Genomic DNA, 26,550 nt, shown 5'->3' on the forward strand with positions numbered 1-26,550 from the left:
ATATATAATGTTATGCCTAATCGGTACATATATATATATATGTACCGATTAGGCATAACATTATGACCACCTCATTTCTACGCTCATTTTATCAGCTCCACTTACTATATAGGTGCACTTAGTGTAGTTCTACAAGTAATAGTGTGTACCATTTGATTTTTGTTGAACTTTTCCTTTAATTACTTTTTTTCACACGTTGTGTCATATTGAATATTCAGAAATACATTTAGCAAGCGTTCTGTTCAGACCTCAGTTTAAAACCCGGCTGATTGGCTGCTCTGAAAGTACATGTCTCTGAGCATGGCTGAAGAGTGAAAAACCAGAACATTTCAAAAAAGAAGACCCAAGGGTCGAGCTAATTGGATAACTGCTATCAGGCGCTGTGCTCCCTTACTCCTCCACCTATCAGCCTACTGTACCACACACAAACCGGAGCAAGGAAATGAGATATGAGGGGGATGTTCAGAGCAGCAAGATGGACATTTTGGGAGAAAGAAGCGGGCTGGTGAGGCAGCGCAAAGGTCACACTATGGCAGGACAGCTCATTCCATTTGACGTGCGTGGAGCCCAGTGAGCTCCCACTGGCGGAGCGGAATGCAGACCTGATCATACCTACACTGGGGCCCAATTAGCAGCTACAGCATCGCTAATGGCTGCCATAAAGACTTGCAGCCACCAAGCTGTCAGTGCCGCTCAGCTGAGCCTGCAGCAAAGAGACGGGAGAATCTTCCAAAGGAAAAAGAAGAGTGTGATCTCAACACTTAGATCATTTCTGGCTAATTGTTAACATGTTCTGCATTGATGTTCATGTAAACCTTTGCTTGATTTCAATGTTGAGGATGTGATCGTTACAGGAATTTAAAAGAAGAGTTTGATGAAAAACTGTTCCTTGATCTAAATGTAGTCAATCGGCCAAGATGTTAGGTGTAGGCCTGTGTCCGGTAACGATTATCTGCGTTGCTGTGGTAACAGCAACTAGTGACGATATTAAACGTGTGCCGTGGCAGCAGGCAGATATCATGCCTGAATAAAAAGCCATCTATGTTGTGGTGTATGTTTTAGGATAGCTTCTGGTTTCAGACATCAGACTTCATGGCTTTGAGTCTTAGGAAAATCTTTGTCATGTTATAGCTCTTGTACATTTAGACATCAGGCGAAACGACCCTGGACAAAATGAAATTAGGCAAAGCTAAAAGGCTACAGATGACTCAGATGGAAAAGTTTGTGTGACATTTGCAAGTTTGTTCTGTCTCACTAGATTAACTACAGTTTTGTGGCCAAATTAATAATGAAAATTATAGCACAAGCACAAATTTACTGAATTGCATTATTATAATGTTCTTTTGTTTGACAAAGATTTAGCTTGAACTCACATCCAGAAGGAAACATGTATACACTTAGTGGAAATAAAAGGTAAAACAAAGACCAGAAAATATACACTTATATACAGGCAAGTTTTTTTTATTTAGTTCTGTTTTACCTCACTGAAGTGAACAAAGAATAAACTTACCAAAGTTGGGTTTGTTTGTTTTTTTGTTTTTTTTGAGTAATAATTTGTATAAAACACAGTTTATCAAATGTCAATATTTAGCATAACACGTCTTTAAAGTGAAACAGTCAAGGGTTTTTTTGCTTCATGTGCTGCAGGTTAAAAAAAGATATAGTTTTTTTTTTGCTGTCAAAGCCATTTTAGAGAACAAAGCAGGGAAAAACCATACCAATGACATTATGGGCATGTTTGAAATAGAGCAAGACCCATCACCCAAAAACCAACACAGCTGCATGACATGCACTACCAATCACCAGCTCAACCTCGTCTAACCCACAGACAAAAACGACCTATCCAAATGGGAGTAACTAGCCCCAGAGTTGGTAGAGACACAATGTGGAACGTTTGATTCTGGAACTACCTTGAAACCATATTTAACCAAATTTCCCTGAGGAGGTGACAGAAGAAAGACAGTGGCGAGCTGGGCTGCAGCATGAAAGGAAAACACTTATCTGTGAGATCAGCTCATGAATGCTAAATGAATTTACCCCAGTCTTTTAAGTAGCTTTACTGAGCTGAGACAAGTGAGCTCAGTCTGGTCCAGTCTGGATAGTATGTTCCAAAAGTATTTTGAACACGTTTATTATCTCTGTCACAGTCCTTCATCTGTGTGTGATAAAAACTGACTTTCCTTTCCTGCACATTATTAACAACATGAGTCGGCAAACTGATTGACTCAGAGTGAATAAGTTCATTAATTTCATACAAAATTCAGCTCCTCACCAAAAGTAGCGATGGTAAAACGTGTGGTAGGTGAGGGGGCATGGGCATGTTGTGCCATGCCCAAATATAGCCATGCCCCCACTAAGCTGAAACAGATTAGAGGAACCCTGGGAGATGTAGGAATCAAACTTTTATAGGTTCCAGAATAGGACTGTTCAATATCTCTATAACTACACTGCAAAATGTCATGATTTTTGTTCTGAATGTTTATTTTGAGGGCTAAAAATTGAGTAAGACTGTTTGAGAGCATGACTTTAAATATTCCAGTAGAATTGTGGCTCAAGTTTCATGGTAATATCTTAATGTGGGGCCCGTAGCAATTCCCACCTCTACTGCTGTCTTGACCACATTCAGCATTTAAAAGGAAAAAAGATTTTAGCTACATATTTTAGTCAGATTTAATAGATAACTATGTCATAAAAATTGAGGGAAGTAAATTAGTTTTCTTGTCCAGCTGTCACTTTAAAGTAGCTGTTGACACTGACAGGACCTGAGAGGTTGTGATGACTATTACTGAGACATTTCAAGGTTCAACACTAAAACAACCTCTTGGTGTACTACTTGTGTTTCTTTGTTTAGTTTTTTGGTAGGTTCTGGTAACCAAGCCGAGTCTGATAACTATCTGTCTCTCTCTGTTGCAGGGCTGAGGTGGTGCTGGGCAATATAATAAAGAAGAAGGGATGGAGGTACGCTCATGAAGAAGTGCACCTTTTAATTTCCGCTCAGTCATCTCTCTATCTTTGCCTGATAACCTGGCCCAGTAGAAAGGCTGTCAGAGGAGAACAATACAGCATGTGGCACTGTGTACAGCAGGCAGGCAGAGATATGAAATATTAATGGCAGGAGCAGTGCCATCACTGGGTCTCGTAGCTTTCTGAATTATGGATCAGATACATGTCTGTAGCCCTCAGTTTGTTACCAGTTAGTCTGTTAGTATGTTTGTCTGCTGGAACTCCTTTTCTGCAGTTCAGAGGTGCCTCTGCTTGCTTATTAGAAATCCTGGTCTGGAAATTAAGCTGTTAATGCTGAGTATGGGTGCTCAGAGTGGCTGGGCTTGAATGATAAGGCAGAGAGTAACTGAGCTCTACCTAGGAGATGATCAAGAAAGTGTGTGTGTGTGAGTGTGTCTGTGTGTGTTTTGTAATGTGTTGTGTGCATCAGTGCTCAACTAGCGGCCCTGCAGCTTAGTCATCTTGCCAGTCAAAGTGCATCAGTATCAGGCCACACAACAGTCACCTCCAGAGAGCATGAGCCTATTCCAGTCCCCCTGTGGTTGTGTGTGTGTTCTTTTGAAATTAAGCCACGCATTTATTAGCATTTGCCTGCGACAGTTTAATCCTTTTCTGGATTTTTTGTCTCTCAGCTACTGTTTTCTGCAACCTTTAATGAAAAATTGTGACCTATTTTGACATGATGCTGCTTCTTTTATTTTTTGCAGGCGCTCCAGTTTAGTGATCACTACAAAAATCTTTTGGGGTGGAAAGTATGTTGACATCTATTATTGTGCTTATTTTGTTGTTTGAAGGATTTCATAATGACTCAGCAAAATCTGCTAAAAACCTTAATTTACTTAGCTTCTGGTCAGAACGGCCATTATAAGCCATTACTCATTTTTCAGTGTCGGGACAAAAAAGCAGACAACACAGAAAATGAAGTATCAGATTTTCTAGAGTTCACCCTTTGTCTTTTTATTACAGCTTCTATTCTTTTTGAGAGACTTGCTTTCAGTCTTTCAAAGAATTTTTTTAAGTCTTAGGGGCTGGTTGCATTTTCTGCGTCTCTATCCAAGTAATCCCAGACACATTAAGGCCCAGTCCCATTTCTTATTTTTACCCCTACTCCTTGTTTTCGAGTGTCTCCTTGCCCCTTGGAACTGAGTTACAAAGGGTAGTGGTGGAAATCTTCCCTATGAAATGGGACCCTCAAAAAAAAAGAGCATCACTTCATTAACAGGCTACAAGCGGTGCTCTGTGGGCAACACTGCCAGTCTGCAGTGATAGCAAAGGAGGGTAACGTTCAGCTCCTCACTGCTGGGCTTTAGTTACATTTAGGGGATCATATGCCTTCAAAGAGGGACAATTATTTAAGATAGTACAGTGGTTATCATCATTTTTAACAGAGAAAATACTCACATTTGTGGGTTTCTTTGGTCACTTGCGCCGACAACTTGCCAGTTTTTTTTTTGTCTCATAACACTCTGTTTGGAGTGTGTCTCTGAAAAAACTCTGTTTGGAGGGCCGTGTAGCCCTAACACTTTGCTCTACTCCTCTATCTCAACAAAAATCAGGACACCCTACCCCTAGGCGTAAATGGCAAAACAGAGGGCTAAGTGGTAGGGGCGAGGGGTGAAATGGGATTGGGCCTAAGTGTTGTTGAGGTCTGGACTTTGGGATGGTCAGTTGATTGTTCTGAGAACACCAGCAGCTTCTTTGTTTGATTTGCAATTTTATTTTTTTATTTTTTTGACGATTTTCCCATAGCGCCGAGTCGTCTTCACAGTGGAAGGATGGACAGAAACACCTGTTTTCAGATATGAAACAGCTTGATTTTCTCCTCTCTCTCTCAAAAATGAAAGCTTTAAGTGCTGTTTATCTGATAGGGGCAGTTTTTGTGGTCTACCAGGCCTTGCGTGTTTGTTAGGAGTCCCATTCACTCTGTATTTTTACAGTTTTTGAAGTCCAGTTTTGGAAGCTCCTGTTTTTTCTCTTTTCCTTTGGACTTTCCCCTTTTAATGCAAGTGGATTATCTTACATCTCATCTCCTCAGATATGTTTCCTACAAAATCAATGACTTGTATTTAATGGCCATTTTGACTGGAAATTCAAAACCTTGAGTGAAAGTATAATTTTGCGTAAAAATTGTTTGTTTAATTAGTCCAATTTGAGGGTGTAGTGAGATAATTTAAGATAATTGTAACAGAATTATAACAGTGATTGTTGAATGGCTTTTCATTTCCATGTTGTCCATATATATACAGTAATATAACTTAATGCTGTTACCATTCACCAGGGCAGAGACTGAAAGAGGATTGTCTAGAAAGCACATTATAGAAGGTAAGTCTAAATCAAACATACAACACTGTGTTCATACAACAAATAATACTGGTATAATGCTGAAGGTGCATATAGCAAGAGTTAATGATTAATGGGCCTTGCTCTCAGGAGAACATGGCCATCTTGGAGGTTAAGGTTACTTTGAGTAGCTGAATAAACAAGCTCTTTATGGTCCTGGTATCTGAGGTTTACTGTAATGAAACTTCTTTGGGTGCTCAGTTAAGATCGGTGTCTGTAATTTGGTAATATATGTCTTGAACGGTGTGATTAAATGTATTAATTGAGTTTGTAAAACTCTTGTGTAGGTTTAAAAGCTTCACTGGAGAGATTGCAATTAGAATACGTGGACGTGGTGTTTGCGAACAGACCAGACCCAAACACGCCTATGGAAGGTGAGGAATTACAAGAAGTGGATTTGTTTCTTATGCAGTTTCTGTAAATTATTGAAAATGATACATTTGTTAAACACTTTCACAGCATTGCAATTCATGGTAGCCCAGTAGCATCCTGCTTTACAGCCCCAGATATCTCCAAATTAAAAGGGTTGATCTTAGAGCAGCGTTTCTCCAAAGAACGTTAACTATGTGCTTCGTAGTCAAAATAATCTAAAATATATGTTTTTCCATCTATGTCATCGTATTTAGTTGTGTTCACTTTTACAACAGGCGTATTACAAAGTGTCTTTTTAGAAACGTTGGTCCAAACCTCTAATGAGTGGCAAGAAAAACTCCCTAAAAGCATGAGGCAGGAACAGCAGGAGGGACCAAGACTCTAAAGGGGAACCCATCCTTCCTTGGGCCGCGCCAGATAGTGCAGTAAGAATACAAGTAGGACAAGATAGGAGGGTAGAATAAACAGTGATCCTCAGGTCATACAGTGGAAAGATCAATGAAATAAGCCAATGATCAATGTTAAAAATCTATCAGAAATCTGATGGAAGAAAGATCCACTGATTGTGTTAGACCAGGGCTGTCCAAAAGAAAGCTGAATTTTCAGACTGCATCCTACGTACTTTACATAGAAACATCACAAGCACAGGCTCAAAAAGAAGGTTTATTTCCACGTTTTGGTCTCAAATGCAAAAATCAACATTATACTAATGAAGTTATGATGACAATAGTAGATAATTCACTGACATCCTTGACAGACACGTCCTTCACCAAGTTTTGACTGAATTCTCTTTGAATACTTTTCAGGGCTCACAGAATCACCAGGTAGATCTGCTTGGGGGCTCTGATACACAGCTGAATTTACCAAATGCTTTTCCACACGTTGCGTGCAATCATAGCTTTGCACAAGAGATATCTCCAAATCTGCAGAGCTTACATAGTGTAGCTTCAAGGTTATACTTTTCATAACAAAACATATGGGCTAATGTTAAAATGAATTTTTATAAAATCTATGACCTCTAACACCACACAGTCATTAATAAATGCAACGCAGATGTAACAGATATGTAGCTTCTAGGGGTGTAATGATTCACACAATTCATACTTTCATTCGATATGATAGTGATGACATTCTTGAAAATGTGCTTTGTTTTCATATTTTAATATTTCCATTTTAAGTTTATTAGAGCGTTTAATGTTACAGAAGTCCCTTTTTTGTAAAAATGCTCTAGCAAATATTACTTCTAAATCTAAATCTCATATACTAACAATGTGTGGAAATATCAGGCTTGCAGTCTAGTTAGCTGTTTTGTCTTTTTGGCTCTCTGCCCACCATAAAAATTAAATTTTGCCCTATCCAAGACAGAAAGGAGTTTCTGTCTCTGTATCTTTCTGTCATCACTTTGGTCTCATTTCTAACATTTCAGGATCAGAGTGACAACTGACATTTCTTAATGGACAGTTAGATTTTCCCTCTAATGAGTCAGTTTAGCTTTTCACGCCTTTTGGAAAAGCTCTTTAGTCGAGAAAATTCTCTTTTCTTAAATGCCAAGCCGCACTTTTGATTAGGTTCTCCATTGCAGAAACTTCATTGTGAACTTTCATGTTGAGATCCTTGTTACTGGCCTTTAGATCTGGGGAACCCCTGCCAGCCAGATTCTGATGTTACCAAGCAGTTACGAAACGAGAAACGACTGGTCTATTCCGATGAAGGCGGAAGGATTGCCTTTATTTATTCATTTCTCTAACTGCCCTTTCAGAAGTTCACCAAAGTTCACATTAACACATGACCTGACCCTGGAGCATTAATGGCCTTCTGCTCTTTGTCCTCTTCCCTGATGCTGAGCCATACATGTGACAAAGTCGTTCTCTTTTTATGACTTCTGCACTCTCCCTTGCTCTCCCTCTCCCTCTCCCTCTCCCTCTTTCACTCTCACTCTCCCTCTCCTTCTCCTCCTCAACTCTCTTCGAACTAATGAATGCACTTCATCAAGCATTGCCAAAAGGAAAACAGCTGTAAATTACTTGTCAGCCTTCAGGCCATCTTGCCCAGCCCAGAGAGCATTGTTTATTAGTGATGCCAGTGTTTTTCATTTTCATCTGTGCCATTGTTTCCCTCCCCTCCTGAGTCTCTGGCTGCTAGGAGGTGTTTATTTGATTTTCTTCAAATGTATTGATTAGAACTGCAAGCCTATTTTAGCACAATCTACCAAAGAGCTCATTAGGGGCATGCTTTTGTTTCTTAAATCAATCCAGCATTGTTTTCTTTCTTCCACTATTCTTTCCCAACACTCCTGGCAATGCATTATGCCGGCAGCGCTGTAACATGCTGCACTTTGCCTCTGGTTAATTTGGGTCAGTCTGTTCTGATTGGCAGAGACGGTGCGAGCGATGACCCACGTGATCAATCAGGGAATGGCCATGTACTGGGGCACGTCCCGCTGGAGCCCCATGGAAATAATGGTGAGTCATTTCTGCAACAAACTCACGTCCTCTCACTCCTTTGCTCAGGCGTTCTCTTCCTCATGCTTTCTCTCTCATCTCTCTCCATATTAGAAATTTTACTTTGTGATCATTAACATCGGGGTGCACTCGTAGCTTTGCTCAGGGGACGCTTTGACTTCTCCAAGAAACTTCTTAATGAAAATCACCCAAACAAATCTGCAGCCTCACCTAGAGGCACTTTGAAATGAGTTGATTAAAGGATGGTTTCCCATTACAGCTTCCAGGCAGTAAAGCGTCATATTGAATGCATCATCCACCCACAACACCATGAGTCAGACTCCACATTCTGCAGTAACTATTGCCACCTACAGAATGTTTATTGACAGGCATATAGTAGTTGTATTGATTCACTGAAGCTATAGTTTAGGTCAAACACGTTTCACTGCCTTTGCAGAACCACACACTGCTTCACGTTTTCCTAACCTCATGAGCAAGTGTGGCTTACACTTATGCTTATACAACTAATTTCCTTTTCATCATCATTTCTGTTAAAATCTTAAACATAGTCAAACATATTCAGAATTCATCTGGAAGAGCCCTCCTTGGGGTGTGCAAGGGCACTTGACTACTTAGTTAATTAGTTGTAGGTGATATAATATCAGTGCTGAAATCGCTATTTGGGCATTTGTTAAGTGTTAGCTGTAAAGAACTATTGTTGTTATTATTGTACTAGTTATATTACCCTGCATATTACATAATACATTGCTACAGTGAAACGTGAACATGTTGTTAAGAACTTGATTAAGAAGGCAGAGATAGTAAGACAGTAGATAGGCTAACTACTCCAGCTAATAATAACTGGAACCAAAAATAATGAAAAAAAACTTTGTTCTCACTTGACAATCTAACCTGGGCACATCAACAACTGATGAGAAAAATCCTCACATAGAAATCATCACTAGCTGTTGCTGCACTGGTTATCTTTAGTGTTAGCGCTAGATTATTAGCTCATCTGAAGAGCAGCTTCCATACTTAACTGAAAAAGAAGCAGCCCTCAGTACTCAGACTTATTTGACACAAAAACCCTCTGTGACCAAAATACTTCTCTATGCTGGTTTTTATGATAATACAAATAAGGCTAAATCTTACCTGCTAACTCCAGTGCAGCAGCTTAACTTGTTTGTAGTGTAAGTAGGAACCTGCAGTACTTAAAATCAGCTGAAGATACTTCCACACAGTTAACTGAATATCCACCTATTGGTCTTATGGATACTCGGATATCAAAATTTCTGCTTCTACAACAATTAAAACACTACACAGTCTTGTCCTGCTTTACCTGCTCTTGCAGCCAAACTTTAGAAAGCGATCCCCAACTACCTCCATGACTGTTCTTCATTATTTCATTATTTTATTAATATTTCATTATTTATTGCAGATTAAATGTTTTGACAGTTTGCTGATCAGTTTGTGCTATATGTAAGTGCCAGATCACTAATGAACCAAGGTGTGTGTGTGTGTATGTGTGTACATATATACCCCGATCAGGCATAACAGCCAGATAAGCTCCACTTACTATATAGGTGCACTTTGTAGTTCTACAGTTACAGACTGTAGTCCATCTGTTTCTCTGCATACTTTGTTAGCCCCCTTTTACCCTGTTCTTCAGTGGTCAGAACCCCCATGGGCCCTCACAGAACAGGTAGGGTGGTGGATCATTCTCAGCACTGCAGTAACACTGATGTGGTGGTGGTGTGTTAGTGTGTGTTGTGCTGGTGTGAGTGGATCAGACACAGCAGTGCTGCTGGAGTTTTAAACACCTCAGTGTCACTGCTGGACTGAGAATAGTCCACCAACCAAAAATATCCAGCCAACAGCGTCTTGTGGGCAGCGTCCTGTGACCACTGATGAAGGACTAGAGGATGACCAACACAAACTGTGCAGCAGCAGATGAGCTATCGTCTCTGACTTTATCTACAAGGTGGACTGACAAGGTAGGAGTGTCTAATAGAGTGGACAGTGAGTGGACACAGTGTTAAAACTCCAGCAGCACTGCTGTGTCTGATCCACTCAGACCAGCGCAACACACACTAACACACCGTGTTACTGCAGTGCTGAGAATGATCCACCACCCAAATAGTACCTGCTCTGTGAGGGTCCATGGGGGTCCTGACCACTGAAGAACAGGGTAAAAGGGGGCTAACAAAGTATGCAGAGAAACAGATGGACTACAGTCTGTATTTGTAGAACTACAAAGTGCACCTATATAGTAAGTGGAGCTGATAAAATGGACAATGAGCGTAGAAACAAGGAGATGGTCAAAATGTTATGCCTGATCGGTGTAAATATATTTAAGGGGTCAGTCTCAACTTTTCGTTTAACACTTTCACAAGTCTTCCTAGCTTTTTGCTCCTTAAAACTGTAAACCAAATATGTGTGTCAGAAAGGTGCTATATAAATAAAAGTAACTATTACTGTGTCTTGCAGGAAGCATACTCTGTGGCACGACAATTTAACCAGATTCCCCCAATCTGTGAGCAGGCTGAGTATCACATGTTCCAGAGAGAGAAGGTGGAAGTGCAGTTGCCTGAGCTTTTTCATAAGATAGGTAAGTATAGCTGTCTTCTGCATCAGGGCTAGTAGCGTGGTGGATTTGCATTAATAAGGTGTTATTTCTAGACATGATAGAACGGGACACTCTGGAGCAGCTGAGTGTCGGCTAGAGGGGTATAAAGCCCCTCCAGCGTCTGAGCTGTGGCGCAGTGGAGTGTTGGAGCTTCATCCCATACCTTTGATCAGTTGGTGATCCAGATCATCATTTAACATCAGTACCTGACCTTACTAGTGCTCTTGTAACTAAATGCAATCAAATCCTTACAGCGATGTTCTAGCATGTAATGTAAAGTCTTCTCAAAAAAGCAGACGCTGTTACTGCAGCAAAAAAAGGACATCCGTGATGCCCTTAATTTAAGAAAAAAAGGATGTATGGCCAACTGTCCACAAACTTTTGGATATATAGTTGATTTGCTAGATGTTAATACTGTTAATGAAGAGCATAAAAAGTGTTTCTGATTGAAGCATGTTTTTCTTCGGAGTCTTGTATGGAGGAAACCTACCTTACTTTTGAAATACCAGCTGCCTGTATGCTCATCAATACTTTTGTGGCTATAAATGTATTATTGTTGTCAGGTCAAAACGTTATAACTCCACTTTAGGGGTGAGCAGTATGACAATTTGTTATCATACTGTGCTAAATTATGTCACAATATGCCACAAAACACTGAGTATATTGTAGATATAATCAGCACTTACAGAACAATGACCACCTGTATGTTTTGCTAAAAAGAAAGCATATTTGGTCCTGTTTAATTGGATTTAGTGTAGTGCAGTTTTGTTTTTTTTTATGTAACACAGCTGGTGCTTTTTTTGTCTGTTCCACCTTATCAAACCTCAGAAAAACTCAATATTGTGATGCGATTTGTGTATCGTGAAAATGTGTTCAAGTATTTTTGCCCTATGTGAAATGGTCATGATGAATGGACCGATAGAAACACTCCAAAAGTACTTGAGAAAATCTTGTTACATTAACAGACAAGAACTTATGAACACTTTTTACCATCCCCCAAAAACTTACCGTTTTAAAGATGGGTGTCTAGCTCATGTACATAGTTTGATCACTAGAGGTTTTCTAATCCTTGCTTACAAAAAACTGAAAGCTAATGACTAATACATTAAAAAATTTTATGCCTTTTATTAATTATGCACCTAAAAAGAGAATTCAAACTGTGTGTGTGTGTTTTAGGTGTAGGGGCAATGACATGGTCCCCGCTGGCCTGTGGGATCATCTCAGGGAAATATGACAGCGGGGTGCCTCCGTACTCCCGCGCCTCTCTCAAGGTACTACGTTTCCCATCAGTCCCTCTGTTCCTCGCTGTTCCTAGTGTTCTCGAACATTTGTGGCATCAAAAGTGGCTCCTCTTGTCTTTGGTGTTCTAATGGATGTGTTCGTATCTTCCAGGTTCTAGCTTTGGGTGTTTTCCCCTGTAGATGTGTTTGTCTGTGAAAGTTCCTTGTTGTGGCATGAACCTTCAGACCACAATCTTCTCTACATTTTTTTTTGTTTTTGTTTTGTCATGTGACAGTGTTTTTGTGGTAACTCTGAGGAGGATATTTAATGCAAGTTTGGTGCATCTGCCTCACCCACACCCACATACTCAGTCTTACACACACCCACAGCAGCATTTCTCCAGTGCAGTACTGTGTAACTGTATGTTGGTGGAGTGGCATGCAGCATTGTATTGCTGTTGGTCATTTGGTCTTCGCTGGACCTTTCATCCCTTAACCAGTCATCCCTTCCTCATCTACCCGTCCCCTCAGTGTGATCGCACCAGGGTCATTCATACTGTGTTCTTTCACTGGGTCTAAATCACGTATGAAGTGACACTTGAGTGATGTCCTGCGCTGGTGATCTGGACAGTGATGGGTCTCTGTGTACTTCAGATCTATGAGTGCTTGGATCATCAGAGCAAACTGGACCCTTCCCACTGTTAATCTTAACCAGTGATGTACCGTCCGGGTTACTTTATCCAGTCCCGGCACGCACACAAACTACTCTAATTATTCTGACGATGCGTAGATTTGATCCACCCACAAAATTAAAACAACTAAAAACCATTAAAAATGAAAACATTAACCCTTAGAAGTCACAGAAGTCTCTGGCAATAACAAAAGCTTATACACTACCAGTCAAAGGTTTGGACACATACTTTGGCTTATGTTTAAAGTTTTCAGTTGTTTCTAAGGCAAATGTGAATATTCAGACCATTGCATGTCTAGTAAGTTACACCCACAACAAAAGATTATTTTGAAATGAGTAGTTTCATTTTAATCCTTCCATCATTATGTCACTCTTATTACTAAGTGTCTTGTTAAAAGTCTTAGTTAATGCATTTCAGCCAGTCGGTTTTGTAGTCTGTTTAGTAGACGGCCGGTATTCCTGACTGTAGTAATACCATGATTGCTTTAATAGTTTTATTGCTTTGTTATTATTCTGTTCTATTAGATGTGTCCAGACTCCTAACTGGTAGTGCAGAGTAATCATTTCTCACTTACAGCTCAATGAAAAAAGTGGTGCAATTTTATCAAATATGCAGATTCTAATCTTTCAATTAATACCTGATTTGCTTTTATAAATGGAAGAAATTTTATTATGATTTGAATATGATGAAAATTTGATGTGCAGTCTTTACATTTTGGCCTAGTTTCTGTCATAATTTGACCTTCAAACAGAAAAAATTTAAAGTTCTATCAGGAACCTGTTATTACAAGATGTAAATCAAATATAAATCTAATTTGTTACTCACTGTTGTAATTTATTATGTAATTACATGTCAGTCGAATGGCAGAATGAAAGTAATAACTCTGGACTCCTAAGGGTAAAATCAAGAAAATGAGTACCTAAATGTCTATTCATAGAGGAAATATTGAACATAATCAGTCTTTGTGTGTGTGAAGTCTCTTTCACCCCTTAAAGTTGTCCAAGCAAAGAGAAACCCCCATGGCTTGGTCATCTTTTTGGGAAAAACAGAGTCACGTGTTTAAAAACAGGCCCTTGCTCACAAAGGTGCTTCATGGTGTGAATTCTTCTCCCAGTGTGTGTGTATGTATGTATGTATGTATGTATGTATGTATGTATGTGTGTATGCGTGTGTGTGAGAGAGAGAGCACCGCCGTGCAGCAGGGGCCCCTGTTTTTGAGCAGGTGTGCTGTGTTGTTGACAGGGCTACCAGTGGTTGAAGGACAAGATCTTGAGCGAGGAGGGCCGGCGTCAGCAGGCGAAGCTGAAAGAGCTGCAGGCAATCGCCGAGCGGCTGGGCTGCACACTGCCACAGCTCGCCATCGGTACGCAAAACCCCCTAAAGACACTGCCGCTCTCTCTCTTTCTGTCTGTCTGTCCGTCCGTCCTCTACCTCGCTCGCCCCCGAACAACCTCATCCCCTCTGTCTTCCACACTCTGTCACACACACACACACCACACACACACACACACACACATTCATACATACACACACAGGGATAAGACGCAAAATATTTTTCATTTGTTTTTTGTTTTTTTTTTAAATGAAAAGTGTTGGAAGAGAATACATAAGACGGCAGTCAAGTCAGCCAGCGTGAGTCTAGATGACTGATCCATGCGCTGCCCAGTTTTTATAGATACTGCTTACAGGTTGGACAAGCTTCTACAGAGTGCTAGTAAAATGTGAAAAGTCACACTCTTAGGATAGAGCTTTTTTTGTTAGTTTGTTTAGTCGAGGTTTTGCAAGAGATTTAAACATTGTTAACTTGTAAAGGAAACGCCGGCCAAAATGAAAAAATTACTCATTGATAAATCTATTGTAAACATGCTCCCTCGCCTCTTCCAGTAGTGCTGCATTCATCTCTAGAGTGAGATTTTCTAAATAAAAAGTTTTAAACTAAAAACTAAAAGGACTTGGTGGCAGCTGTTTGAATTTATTTTCACTCGCTGGCTGAATTTTACCTTCAGCAAAGGAAAAAGATTGACGAACATCTGAGGTCGCTATATCACTAATGCTGGCTCCACAGATGCATTTATTAGCCTCTAGATCAGTGGCTAACAGGAATAGTGAATGCCTCAGGGATTTCCAGTAAGTGTATGATGCACTTCCAGTAAGTGTATGATACACAAAAGCAAAATAAAATCAAACTACGTCAAACTATTGGGTGCTACCACATAAAACTATTGGGGTAAATACCACATAAAATAACAAATAACAGTTTAACTATATTAAATGCTGGTTTATGTGGCAATGCCCACCACTTTGACACCTCTAAAAATGACTTATTGAATATAGAAATTGGGACTCAATGTTAATCATTTAGTCACATCATTTATTTCTGTTGCATTACAAATGCAGTAACATGAATGTAATGCTGACAGTTTAGTATTTTAGCTCCATAATGCTCAAACATTCTGCTCTTCTGGAACAAATACATCACCAAATATAATCATCTGTCTGAGGCTGATTACAGAAGCCTTAAAGCACCATGTTTTTTACTCTGTTTTCCCATAATGAGTTATTTTCATTTGTTTTCTCAAGATTTCAAGATATTTATGGCTTTATCACAACATAAATACTGTCTCGATAAAACAATGTTTGTGTCAAGATAATATAGAATTCAAGTTATTAAAAAAACTCAAGATCTGAGTGAAAATGAAAATAACTCACTATCACAGAAGAACTGAGTAAAAAAATGCGAATCCATGGCCATTTAGGGCTTCAGTAGTCGATAATGATGTTTAAGAAGCAATTATCTGCTGATGCTGAAATGATGCCAATATCATTGTGCATCCCTAGTTATTATTTTTAAATTTATCTAATATATTATCTACTCTGAAACAAAAGTGATTTTTCTTCCTGCGTCCAGTTGAATTCTGTGAAAAGTACAGTTAATTTTCAGTTTTTGTTTAACCGTTTCTAATCCCTGCACACGTGCACACACACACACACACACACACACACATACACACACACACACACACACACACACACATACATACACACACACACACACACACACACACGCACATACACGCATACACACATCCCTAAATGTCCTTAAAGTGAAGTGTGAGTGGGTTCCTGTCTCTGTGTGAGTTTTGGGTGTGAGGAGTGTAGGTGGTTTGTGAAGTCTGGAGAGAGTGAAGTAGTCTAATGGCTCAGCACAGTGCTGGAATTAGTTTTCATAGCAATGGATTACAGTGTGTGTGCGCGTGTGTGTGTGTGTGTGTGTGTTCATCCCTCGCACTTCTGACTCATGAGACCCACGTTTGAGAAGCTTTTTTCCCCTCCTATCGGCACTAAAGCTCCCCGCAGCGGTAAAGCCCACACCCCGTTTTGACAGCACACCACCGCTGATTTACACACTGCAGGCGAGATGTGTGTATGACCGCCATCAGCCCCTCAATCCCCCTCCGATCGTGTTCCAGTAGAGCCCGCTATAGCACACCTCAGCCTGGCTCTTCTGGCTCAAACCTACAGGCATTTCTCACCCGCCTGCCGTGTGATACAGCACCATAGATCACATTTCACACCCCATTAGCGAGTGCCACTTCCTCCAATCACTATAAATCCCTCTCTCCCTCTATGGCTCCAGTCAGCTAATTTATGATCAAGCCAACAGCTCCCCTACTCATTCATACAGCCGCCACCGCTGAAGAGCTCAACACTAGGTCATGTTTATTGTTCATATACAGTAGGGCTGTCACTGTCAAGCAATATACTCATTAGTTCGACAATTAATCGCGTAATCGGAGTTGTTAGAAAGCCCAAATTGATTTAACTGAACAGTAACAAACTATGGATATCCATTCAAATATACCAACATACATTTTTTGGAAATTAGATCAACTAAATATTAAAAAACGATATGAAAACCAGCTCTTTCTGTCATGCAAACTACCAATTACCCCTTGCCAATTCATTGAGAAGGTAAAATTTAATCTTTTTTTTTTAATAAACTAAGTGAAGTTTAATCAAGTAATCGTGACATATAACAATATTGCATAAGTATGCCTAGGGTTACGTCAAGGTATGAAATTTTAATTAGAAGTAATTATCAGGGATGGACAAAATATTTAAAATGCTCAAGTATTCAGTCATTATGTTGGTATTTGGTTCTCTGTTTAGTATTCATAAGCTTTGTCTTTTCTAAGCCATAAAAAATGTAGCTTAAATATATCGCTGTTGTCAGAATTTTGCACCACATTCTGGGGGAATTTTTTGTCCTCACTGACTGAAATTCAGGAATCTTGATACACAAATAGGGCCACATTACAAATTATACATATTACTAGCTAGTAATTTAATCGTACTGCAGTAATGTACCTGTACTTGTGCCTTAAGGCTCGAAAATGTTGAATATGGGGATTTTTTGCCCTTATTTCTGATGCTAGATCAGGTAAAGAGGTGAAGGAAATGAATTTCTGATATGTTGGCAGATGTTTTGTTCTTACATTGTGAATGAAGTCACAGTGGCTCAGATATTTTCTTTTGCTGACCCCAAAAACCCTTTTATTGTAGCTTTAGTGTGAAAGAATGGGTTGTCTTGTTGACGCGTGTGTGCGTGTGTGTTATCATTAAGAATCAAAAGCAACAGACACTCCACTCTCTAACAGACTTCTCTGCAGTCCTCAGGGAAGAATTTGTAAGTAGTTCATATCATTAGTGAATCGAAATCTCGTTTTAGAGAATCAGTGCTGCACACATGAGCTTAAAGATGGATTAACGTTTTACTCCAACCAAATGGCCGCTCTTATTCACTCACTCACAAAACACAGTAGTGCCTACACACAGTGAGCCAGAGCCACAGATGGTACATACACACACTCAAACACTCATACACACTCTTTCTCTCAAGGAGTGAAATCCCCGCAGAGTTCCCCTCCAGTGTGTGTGGCTGAGGTGTTGCATGTGCCGTCTCTTGGGGGCTGCAGCAGTACATGGCTTCTCTCACCTCCTTTCCTACCCTTTCCTTCAGTGCCATTTCCACTGAGCGCTCCTTTCGCTCGCATTCTTAGGCCAGCAAGCAAAAAAATTAAGATATTTTTGTCTTCGTACTGTATACCCCGGTGCTGGGAGCCATGGTAACAGTGTGGTCTGGCAGCTGTTTCTTTTCCTATGTGTGTTATGTGAGATGCCTCAGTGTGTAGGTGGGAGAAGTGGCTACAGTATTTTTTAATTTTGGAAACGGCTCTAGTTTTTCCATGGTTTGCGGTTGTTATAGATGGGTAGGGGTATGATCTGTTTCTAAATTCTGGTTGCGTGCGTGTGGGAGAGTTCAGGGGGGCGTATTGTGTGCTTGTTGTTGTTGATGGTGCTGTATTGGGTGTGATTATGTGCTGGTCCTCTGCAGCGTGGTGCCTAAGGAACGAAGGAGTCAGCTCTGTGCTCTTAGGAGCCTCCAACACTGATCAGCTCATGGAGAATATAGGCGCAATACAGGTGAGGCCTCTGGGTATTTTTGTGAAAAGACATAATATTGTATTATATAGTATATTGTGTAGTATACTGTAATATTGTAATATATATAGTATATTGTGTTTTCTGAAAATTATGTTTGCATATGTTTCTATACAGTTGTTAGAAAAAGTTTGAATACCCCTGAAATTATATGTTTTGTCGATCTTCTAAGTGGAAAAAAGTTTTTCTCTACAGGGAACAAACTTAAATATGACATTTTTCTGAAAATTTTAGTGCACAATTTCTATTTATTGGTTGAGGTTAACGTATTGAAAAAAAATAATAAACACAAAATATTAAACGTGCCGTAACCTTTCCACAGGCCACATTTTGCGCTTATTTATTTCCAAAATGTTAAATTCAGCAAATAGACAGTAGTAAATAAACAGTTCTTTGTAGAGTGTATTTTAACTTATTTTCATTTAGAAAATTAACAAAGCGTGTAATTTCGGTGGCACCAAACTTGTAATTCTGTAATCCTTTGGCGTATGTCTGATTTAATATTTTATTCTCTTAATTTTGCCAATGCATTGGTCACACTTTATTATGATGGCTTCTTATTACTTATCTACAAATCGGTTTTGGTTCAACAACGTTGGGCTATGAGTGCAGATTAGAACCCAGGTTTGAGTTAGAATGAGGTTTTGGGTTGAGGTCAGCGTTACAGTGTGAAGTTTAGATTTATGGAAAAGTTTAATTTAATGGATATTTCATTCAGTGTCAGTTGAAGACAAGGTGGGCGTCTACAAAGTGTCTACAGTGGACCATCAAAATAAAGTCCTACCAGTCTCTAATATTGGATCACACACTCCCCCTAGTGGCTTTCTAAGGACCATTAAAACAGCGCAGTGCTGTATTTCTTTCCATCATGCTGCTATGCTAAAGCAGCACTCCATGGAAAAAATATGAGTGACCCAAATAGCTGAATCTAGAGAGGTGAGGTGAGGTCAGAGTACACCAGATGAACCCACGTTTTCATTACAGTTCAAATTCAGTTACTGACTTGATAAGAGTCCCGTTGCTTGTGTTATTCATGTCTGTAAGAGAACAGTATTAATGATGCATTACAACATAAAAGCATCTGAACCTGGTAAAATGAAACTGACGGATAAAGATCCCTGTGCTGAAGAAGAAAGAGACCCAACCTCACCTCACCAGATTAGACACAGAAGTCATGAGTAATGAAATCCCTTTTTTCATAAAGGAAGAAGTAAAATAATCCCATTAGAGTCTGAGAGAAGTAATTTGTCATTTGTTATGGAGTAACTACCCCAACTCTGTTAAAAAAAGATGCTGATCCCTTTGCTCTGCTCTGCTGGTAATTATTGATGCACATGAGCAGCACTAGAACTTTGGTATATCTTGTATTACTTGGAGTAATGTTCTGTTGAAAAGACTCACTTTTCAGTAATAAAGTTTTTTTGTTACCTTCTAGATTAGGGCAAACTAAATAATCTAGTTCTCACAACGGTGCAAAAGAATCCAAATCCAAAATCCAGCACTTGGTTTTCGTTTTCAGTTTTAATTTTGCTGGATCACTAAAACTAACTGTACTGGCGCTTTTGCAGGTCCTCCCGAAGTTATCCTCCTCCATCGTGCACGAGGTGGACAGCATACTGGGGAACAAACCCTACAGTAAAAAGGACTACCGCTCCTAGTGCGTGGGGAGACCAGGGGCCATCCGCACCGACCTTTGCCTGTTCCTCTGTTTGCTTGAGCTTTTACTGAATGAGTAACCGGCGCATGAGACTGGCAGGCACTCCCGACCCTGGAGGGGAAGCCTTTTAGAAAAATACAGGGCAAGACAAATAAGAGAAAAAACTTAAAAAAAAAAATGAAAACAAACAAACAAAAAAAAAATAGACAGTCATATTCACAGAGAAAAGGAAAGAGCCAGACCTACCTGGTGGGAATATGAGCTCATAGAGTAAACTGTTAAACATTCAACTCTGCAGAAAAAAAAGTCATTTAAAAACTGAAGTTAAAAAGAAAGAAAGAAAAAATAGCACACGCTTGCTTGGCTGTTGGAAATATTCTGTTTTCCTCTTTGCATTTTTTTTATTTTGATACTGATGAATGCGTATTTGACAAAAAAGCAGAGCTTAAGTTAACGTAGGTAATCAATTCACATTCGTTGCACATCTCCCATAGCCACTCATAAGGTTCGCTTGTTCGTTTACGGACGTCGGTTGCATCATCAAAAGTTTCTCCCCGAAAACCTTTCACTGTGTCGTCTGCGTCATGATTGCACGTGCCCCTTCGCAGATGAGCCAATCAGCACTTTAGGAGTACGTCTGAAGGAGTGGCTATGGGAGGCACTGATGTTATATGTGAGGAGGGAAAATAAATCAACAGCATCATCTGTGCTGCTTTTCCTTCCCAAGCACAGGGCATTGTCTTAGTGTCCCCTGCTGACTGGCCGTATAGCACAGTCATAGCTCCAATAAAGATCAGCAGTGCTTTCCCAACAGGGCCGTGGGAGATAACTCAGCTCAACTGAGGCGTTACTGCAGATGTGGCTGCTTAAGATATGCTGGAACTGAGAGTAGCTAATCTACCCATGATAATCTCATTAAAAATAAAGCATATTGGCAACTGCAAGGGAAACCTTTAAGGTTTGAAGATATTTAACCTGCTGTTCTCTAGTTTATTAACTGCTATTATTATAATGTAAGTTATAAGAGTGAGAGTGAATTGGAAGTGTGGTGGACCCACAACGAGCCCTTGGTGCGGTTTAAGGTTTATGGGGTTCATTTTGGAGGGTTTCAAGGGATTCGGTACCATTTGAGCATTTTGGCAAACATCAATTTATGATTGAAAGATTTGATAATTTGACAAAATCCCCTAGACAGTTGCAGCAGCTCTGCAGTTAATGTCATCTGTGGTCTATTAGAGCACATACTGGTGAATTGGCGGATTATCGTAGCCAATAAACGCGTAGACTGTTCAATGGCATTAGCTTGCTTGCCCCCATAAGGAGCATAGACTGGTTCATGTCAGCAGCTCAGGGACTGGTACAGAATGTGTGTGTGTGTGTGTGTGTGTTTGTCTGAGTGTGTGAGTGCATGATTGCAAGTGAGAAGCAGAGCATGCGTTGTTTTTTGCGTGGTTAGGAGGCAGAATTCACTGTCTAAATGTCTCTCACTTCTGGACACTGGACATTACTGTTAAGAACCAGTGACATTACATGTGGCTGAAGCCAAAGATAATATCCCACTTCCGCCTGCGCCATTTCTCACTGCATCTCCGGCTCTCTGGAGGTGAAAATATCATTAAACAGCATGTACTTCCCAGCGTTTACCTATGCTAATGCCATCTCTCCTTTTCATTGTATATTCTCTCTGGGCAAACCGTCTAGCGATATAAATACATATATACATAGTGCATCCTATATATTAGGAATGATAAGCAGTCATTAGACCTTTTCTAAAGGGATGTTATTCACATTATTTAGCAACAAGCAATCAGATGTCCAGATCCATGACCCATGCACTCAATCCTTCTCAGACTGATCTATACCCCCTGGTAAGCACAAGGGAATTGCATGAGGTCCATTCTCCCAAAGCATGTACTACACAGAACAGCCATTACTGAACTGATACAGTTACACTGGAAGAACCGTCTACAGTTTGAGGACATCGGATAACGTATTTGCACAGATATTTCTGCTCAAGGTCAAACAGAAATCACAAATTTTGGTCAAACATGGCAAAGATTGAAAATGGTTCAGTCTCACTTTTTGCTGGGGGGAAAAAATAACTTTCGCAAGAAAATCTCTGTGTCAGATCATCAGTTGAGTAGTATATGTGTGAGTTTTACCAAGTACTTTGTGTTTGTTCTATGATGGGCAAGTTTTTGGATTAACACTCAGTGTAGACCTTTGTTATATTCCGTTGCAAACATTAGTCAAACGTGAGTTAATAGAAAATGTGTGATAATGAATGCATATGTCATCTTTTTAAGATCCGTGAAAGCTTTCACTCCTCATATGATACCAATGCAGCTCTTCATAATCACTTTCGGAACAATTTGCACTTTATCGGTTATTTTAATGAATCCCTTTTTTTCAGTTACTGTATGTGTTTGTTACCAAAAAAGATGCTTTAAGTATAGTAGAGATGTTCAAAAGATAAAGCAAGCATGGCAAACTGGAGAAAACACTTCAGTAGACTTCAATAGTCACATGAAATCCGTTAAATGAAGAGTAGATCTGTTTGAAAAGTTAGCAGTATAAATATTAGGTTAAGATTTAGGCATCATTTTTAAATGTTGGTTAGCTTAGTGAAGTATCATCGTCAAAGACGGTACACATCACTGTGTGCTCCATGCAGTAGGTACAGTACGCTACTGTATACGAGTTAGAAAAGTTACAGCAGCAAATACTGAGTCGTTAAGGTCAGATATTTATGTATTGGCTTTGACTCCCAATGTTTCCATTTGTGAAGATGGTCTGCTGTTGTTTGTCTTGTTTTATTAGTGCTTCTATGACGTCGCCCTGTTTTCTGTGTAAGAGATTTTCTCAGGAAGGAAGGGCATTACTGTTTGTTGTCTGCAGTGAGAAATTAGTTCAGCACTTAAGATGTTCATAGTGCGCTAGCGCCTACGTTTGGTCGTACGTTAGGACTACATTCGAAAAAACATATCGGTGCGAATTGGCAGTGAGGTGCATACAAATGGTACTAGCTTGCTGTAAACTCATTCACAAGGCACGTCTCGTCTCCCAAAGCTGAAACGAGACCGGACAGTATTTACCCATCGCAGTACTTTAACATTTCTACACAATAGAGCTTTTTTATTTTCATATACCAGTCGTGGTATTTCTGAGAGCATGGCTTTTTTCATCCGTAAGAGCCACCTCTCATGTTAATGTGTACTACTTATTGCCACAGAAGCTGGGATAGAGTGCAGAGTCCCTGAAGATAACAAATCAGACCTGTAGATACGGGAAGAGTGCTTATTTCTAATTAATCATTCTTTATTTCCCGAGAGATTATTTTTTATGTTCAGTATTTTAGGATAAGGGCGAGAAAATAATTTTATTTTTTTACCATTCTTCGTTGCCCTGATTTGATATTGACACGACCGTGGTGATGACGACAACGACGAGCAATTATTTGCACTGAATATGCATTTTGAAGAATAAAATGTATACAACGGCAAGCTTACATTTCCACCCTGTGTGGAGAGATTCTGTATGTCGAGACAGAAATCTGTATATAGTTTGACCTTTGTACATATATACATATAAATGGTTGTGATCACTTTGGCCTTTTTTTTTCTCCTTTTTTATTTTCATTGACAGGCATTGCTAACTGCATTGTGCTTGAATCTGAATTTAGACATGTACAGCTTCAGTATCTATGAAATGGAGATTATAAAAACGATGGCAATGAAAATCAGGCTTATTGTCTTTTTTTGTGTTTGTTTCAATTAAAGTGAAATGAGATGTACATAAAAGCAAATTCAAAGTCTAACCTAAAAAAAAAAGAAAGGTTCTCTGGGTGAAGGTTTTTCTTAACCTACTGCAGAAATTCAAATTAGGAATAATGTGTATCATGAAAAACCTCATCTAATGTGACCTTTATTCACAAATACAGATTTAAAAATGTCCACCATACATAAATACACATAATTAAACTTTATACATACCAAAAAAGAGTGAAAATGCCAAGAAAGCATGTGAGGTTCCGCAGTGGACAAAAGACTATTGTTGGAAATTCAAATTAGGGGCACTGCATTATTCTGCGATAACCTCGATAATCATGAATTCAGACGGGAATATTATTTTCTATAAGCCCTGCTCTGAATAGATTATAGAGAGGAAGGCGAAATAGCACCATGTTCATTAGGAAGGCACTTCATGTACACACTAGACAACTTCACAGCGCTCAAATAAAGCCCCAAAAATAATGCAGCATTCTGAATTATGTCAAAGCAAATATAAAGGAGAAGAATTAAAATATCTAACAATTGTGTATCATTTGTTTTACGACACACTGTTGTACTCTATTGTGGTACATCTTTTTCTGAAAGATTAACTGACCTTTTGCAAAATAATGATTGACACACCTCTTGGCCAATCACAGCTGTCTCTGAGCGCCTCTTCTTCCATTAAGTGAAGAACTCTGACAAAACTCCTCAGAACAAGCCTGCAGTGAGAACGATGGTGGCAGTAGATCAGTCAGAATTATTAGAACATTCTCAGACACCTGTCCTGATCATCTGGATCACCCATGCTTTTGTTTCATTCCTGTAGCTGAAAAGAATTTGGGTTAAATTATGCGGAAGACCAAACTCACAACTTAAAAACCTAAGGTAAACTAAACTCACTGTATTTGCTAACGTTCATTTAAATATCATGTATTATGAAAAATGAAGTGAAAGGCACAGTAAACGATTCTGGAGAACGACTGTTGATATTTGAACTCGATAGCAAAACAAATACACCCCTCTTTTCAGTGCTCTTTCAGAGGCTCCACCCCCTGAATTCATGGACGCACGTTGTCAACATTACCAGACTGGGCTGAGATACTTGTTTCTTCATCATTTGCAAATGTTGCACAGACAAATAACACAATCTAACATTAGAGCAACGACACAGCAAGTAGTGTAACTAACATTGATTAGCAAACTGTCGCTACAGCTGCAAAGCCAGTTGTTATCACAAACATTAGCCAACGAGAAAAAATACTGAACTACTGATTCTGTGAAACAGCAAAAATAACAATGTTTCAATAGAGCAGCCTCCTCATCCCTTTTCATGCCTGTCATCTTCTTTTTTGCCAGCTTCCTTTTTGAAGTTTCCCGTTCCACCTTAAATGGTGCAGCAGTTACATTCAGGCCTGTGCACGAACGACCCCTGTTGCTGATTGGCTGGAATAGTTTTGTGTCGTTTGGTCCGAGACACTTTGTTTCCCATTTACATAGTCAGGGCTGTGTGTATGAACCCTGGATTATTTTTCACCGCGTACACAGAATATTAAATTAGCGGACTGTGAGGAGATATTAGCTGAATTTGACAAAGTGTGTTGGACTGAAATCATATATTGTGCCTTTAATTTTTCTTAGCTTCAGTGTTAGCATTAACCTTAGCATTAGCTCATCTGAAGGAGCTGCATCAGTTGTTCAGAACTTCCCCTTATTAGACATGAAAATCTGCCACTTCAGCATGAAGTGACAGACTTTCCTGGTGTGATTAATGTAAATTTTGTCTTTGTGCTACAGTCGTCTGTTGGCACAAACACTACAGCTACTACCTACCATGTGGCATGAGCTGAAAGTTTGACGAATGGAGGTGGGACTTGTCAGAATTTTGCAAACGGTCAGTTCTCCCAGACCTGATGAAATAATGTTGTGTAAGCTTATTAATGTTAATGTTGCCTCTTCATTTTCCAGAGGAAAATCCATTTCAATATCCCTTTGCTAGTCTCCAGATTAGCTGCTTGAAATGAATCAGATTTGTACATAGTTAAGTATTACACTTCAAGATAAACACACAAATGTAAATGCCCTGAAACAACAAGACAACCCATAAATGCCCAAGTAGAATTACAGATATGAGCACATCACTAAAGAAACGTTTGCATTTTAGGTGACCATATAAAAAGATCAGGGATGCCCTGCATCAACTTTCAGAGTAACAGTGCTAACATATCAGTTATTGCCTTTCATATAAACTTGTACTGAATTCTCTGATGAGGAATTGTTGATCCTAGTTTTACCAAACACTTGATGCACAGCGGTCCAGGTCATAGATAAAGTGCTGTGTGTCTTCTGATGGCACCTGTTCAAATATGGTGCCACCTCTGACATCCGCCTTTAGGTCTGGTCCTCATTTAGTTCGCACAGCTTCTTAAGGTATTTCAATTGATGGGTTGATCTTAGTTGTTTGCTTTACAAGTCAACAAGAAACCAGCCAGTGACTTCGCCAGTGAGCCAGAGTTTTTTCTTGACGTCATTTTACACAAATATAATGGTTTTGCTCTCCTCTGAGACTTTACACGTGTATTTAGTCACTGTTCTGCTCATGTACAGCTGAAGCAGAATCCTCTACCCCAGAGGATGAGCCAGTAGCTGCAATTGTGCCCTTAGTTTTCTTACTGCTTCAGTCTCTGGACGTGTTCAGAGAGGGAGGGCTATAATGAGTTGTGAGGTGACTGGTCCTTTCTTCTGGTCCTGCTGCTGAATTGTGGAGGTCCACCTATGGATGTAGGTACAATCAATCAATCAGAGTTGCTTTAACCTCAGTATCTCACTCACACAAAGTGAACTAACCAAGAAGTTCACAGTTTAAATTGTAAATGAGTTATAATGAGAATTTTCACATTTTGCTTGTAACTACTCCAAAAGCATCA

At 39.6% G+C, this 26,550-nt stretch overlaps 2 protein-coding genes across 6 annotated transcripts in view; one reads left to right on the forward strand and one right to left on the reverse strand.

The window, feature by feature from the left end:
• The window catches only part of kcnab2a (potassium voltage-gated channel, shaker-related subfamily, beta member 2 a), a 156,006-nt gene extending 132,414 nt beyond the window's left edge, over nucleotides 1-23,592 (forward strand). For all 5 annotated transcript variants that reach the window (XM_036559208.1, XM_036559210.1, XM_036559209.1 and 2 more), the window contains 10 exons: nucleotides 2,914-2,958; nucleotides 3,711-3,755; nucleotides 5,282-5,325; nucleotides 5,631-5,717; nucleotides 8,092-8,177; nucleotides 10,644-10,764; nucleotides 11,959-12,053; nucleotides 13,937-14,057; nucleotides 18,090-18,178; nucleotides 19,765-23,592. In XM_036559208.1, the coding sequence (XP_036415101.1) occupies nucleotides 2,914-2,958; nucleotides 3,711-3,755; nucleotides 5,282-5,325; nucleotides 5,631-5,717; nucleotides 8,092-8,177; nucleotides 10,644-10,764; nucleotides 11,959-12,053; nucleotides 13,937-14,057; nucleotides 18,090-18,178; nucleotides 19,765-19,854 (823 nt within the window). In that variant the 3' untranslated portion in view covers nucleotides 19,855-23,592. The remainder of the gene's footprint in view (nucleotides 1-2,913; nucleotides 2,959-3,710; nucleotides 3,756-5,281; nucleotides 5,326-5,630; nucleotides 5,718-8,091; nucleotides 8,178-10,643; nucleotides 10,765-11,958; nucleotides 12,054-13,936; nucleotides 14,058-18,089; nucleotides 18,179-19,764) is intronic.
• Nucleotides 23,593-25,968: 2,376 nt separating this feature from the next.
• The window catches only part of megf6b (multiple EGF-like-domains 6b), a 109,297-nt gene continuing 108,715 nt past the window's right edge, over nucleotides 25,969-26,550 (reverse strand). The window contains exon 38 of the mRNA XM_036559972.1: nucleotides 25,969-26,396. Coding sequence (XP_036415865.1) covers nucleotides 26,332-26,396 — 65 coding nt within the window. The 3' untranslated portion in view covers nucleotides 25,969-26,331. The remainder of the gene's footprint in view (nucleotides 26,397-26,550) is intronic.

The sequence above is a fragment of the Colossoma macropomum genome, unplaced genomic scaffold (genome assembly GCF_904425465.1).
Source record: "Colossoma macropomum unplaced genomic scaffold, Colossoma_macropomum, whole genome shotgun sequence".
NCBI lineage: Eukaryota > Metazoa > Chordata > Actinopteri > Characiformes > Serrasalmidae > Colossoma > Colossoma macropomum.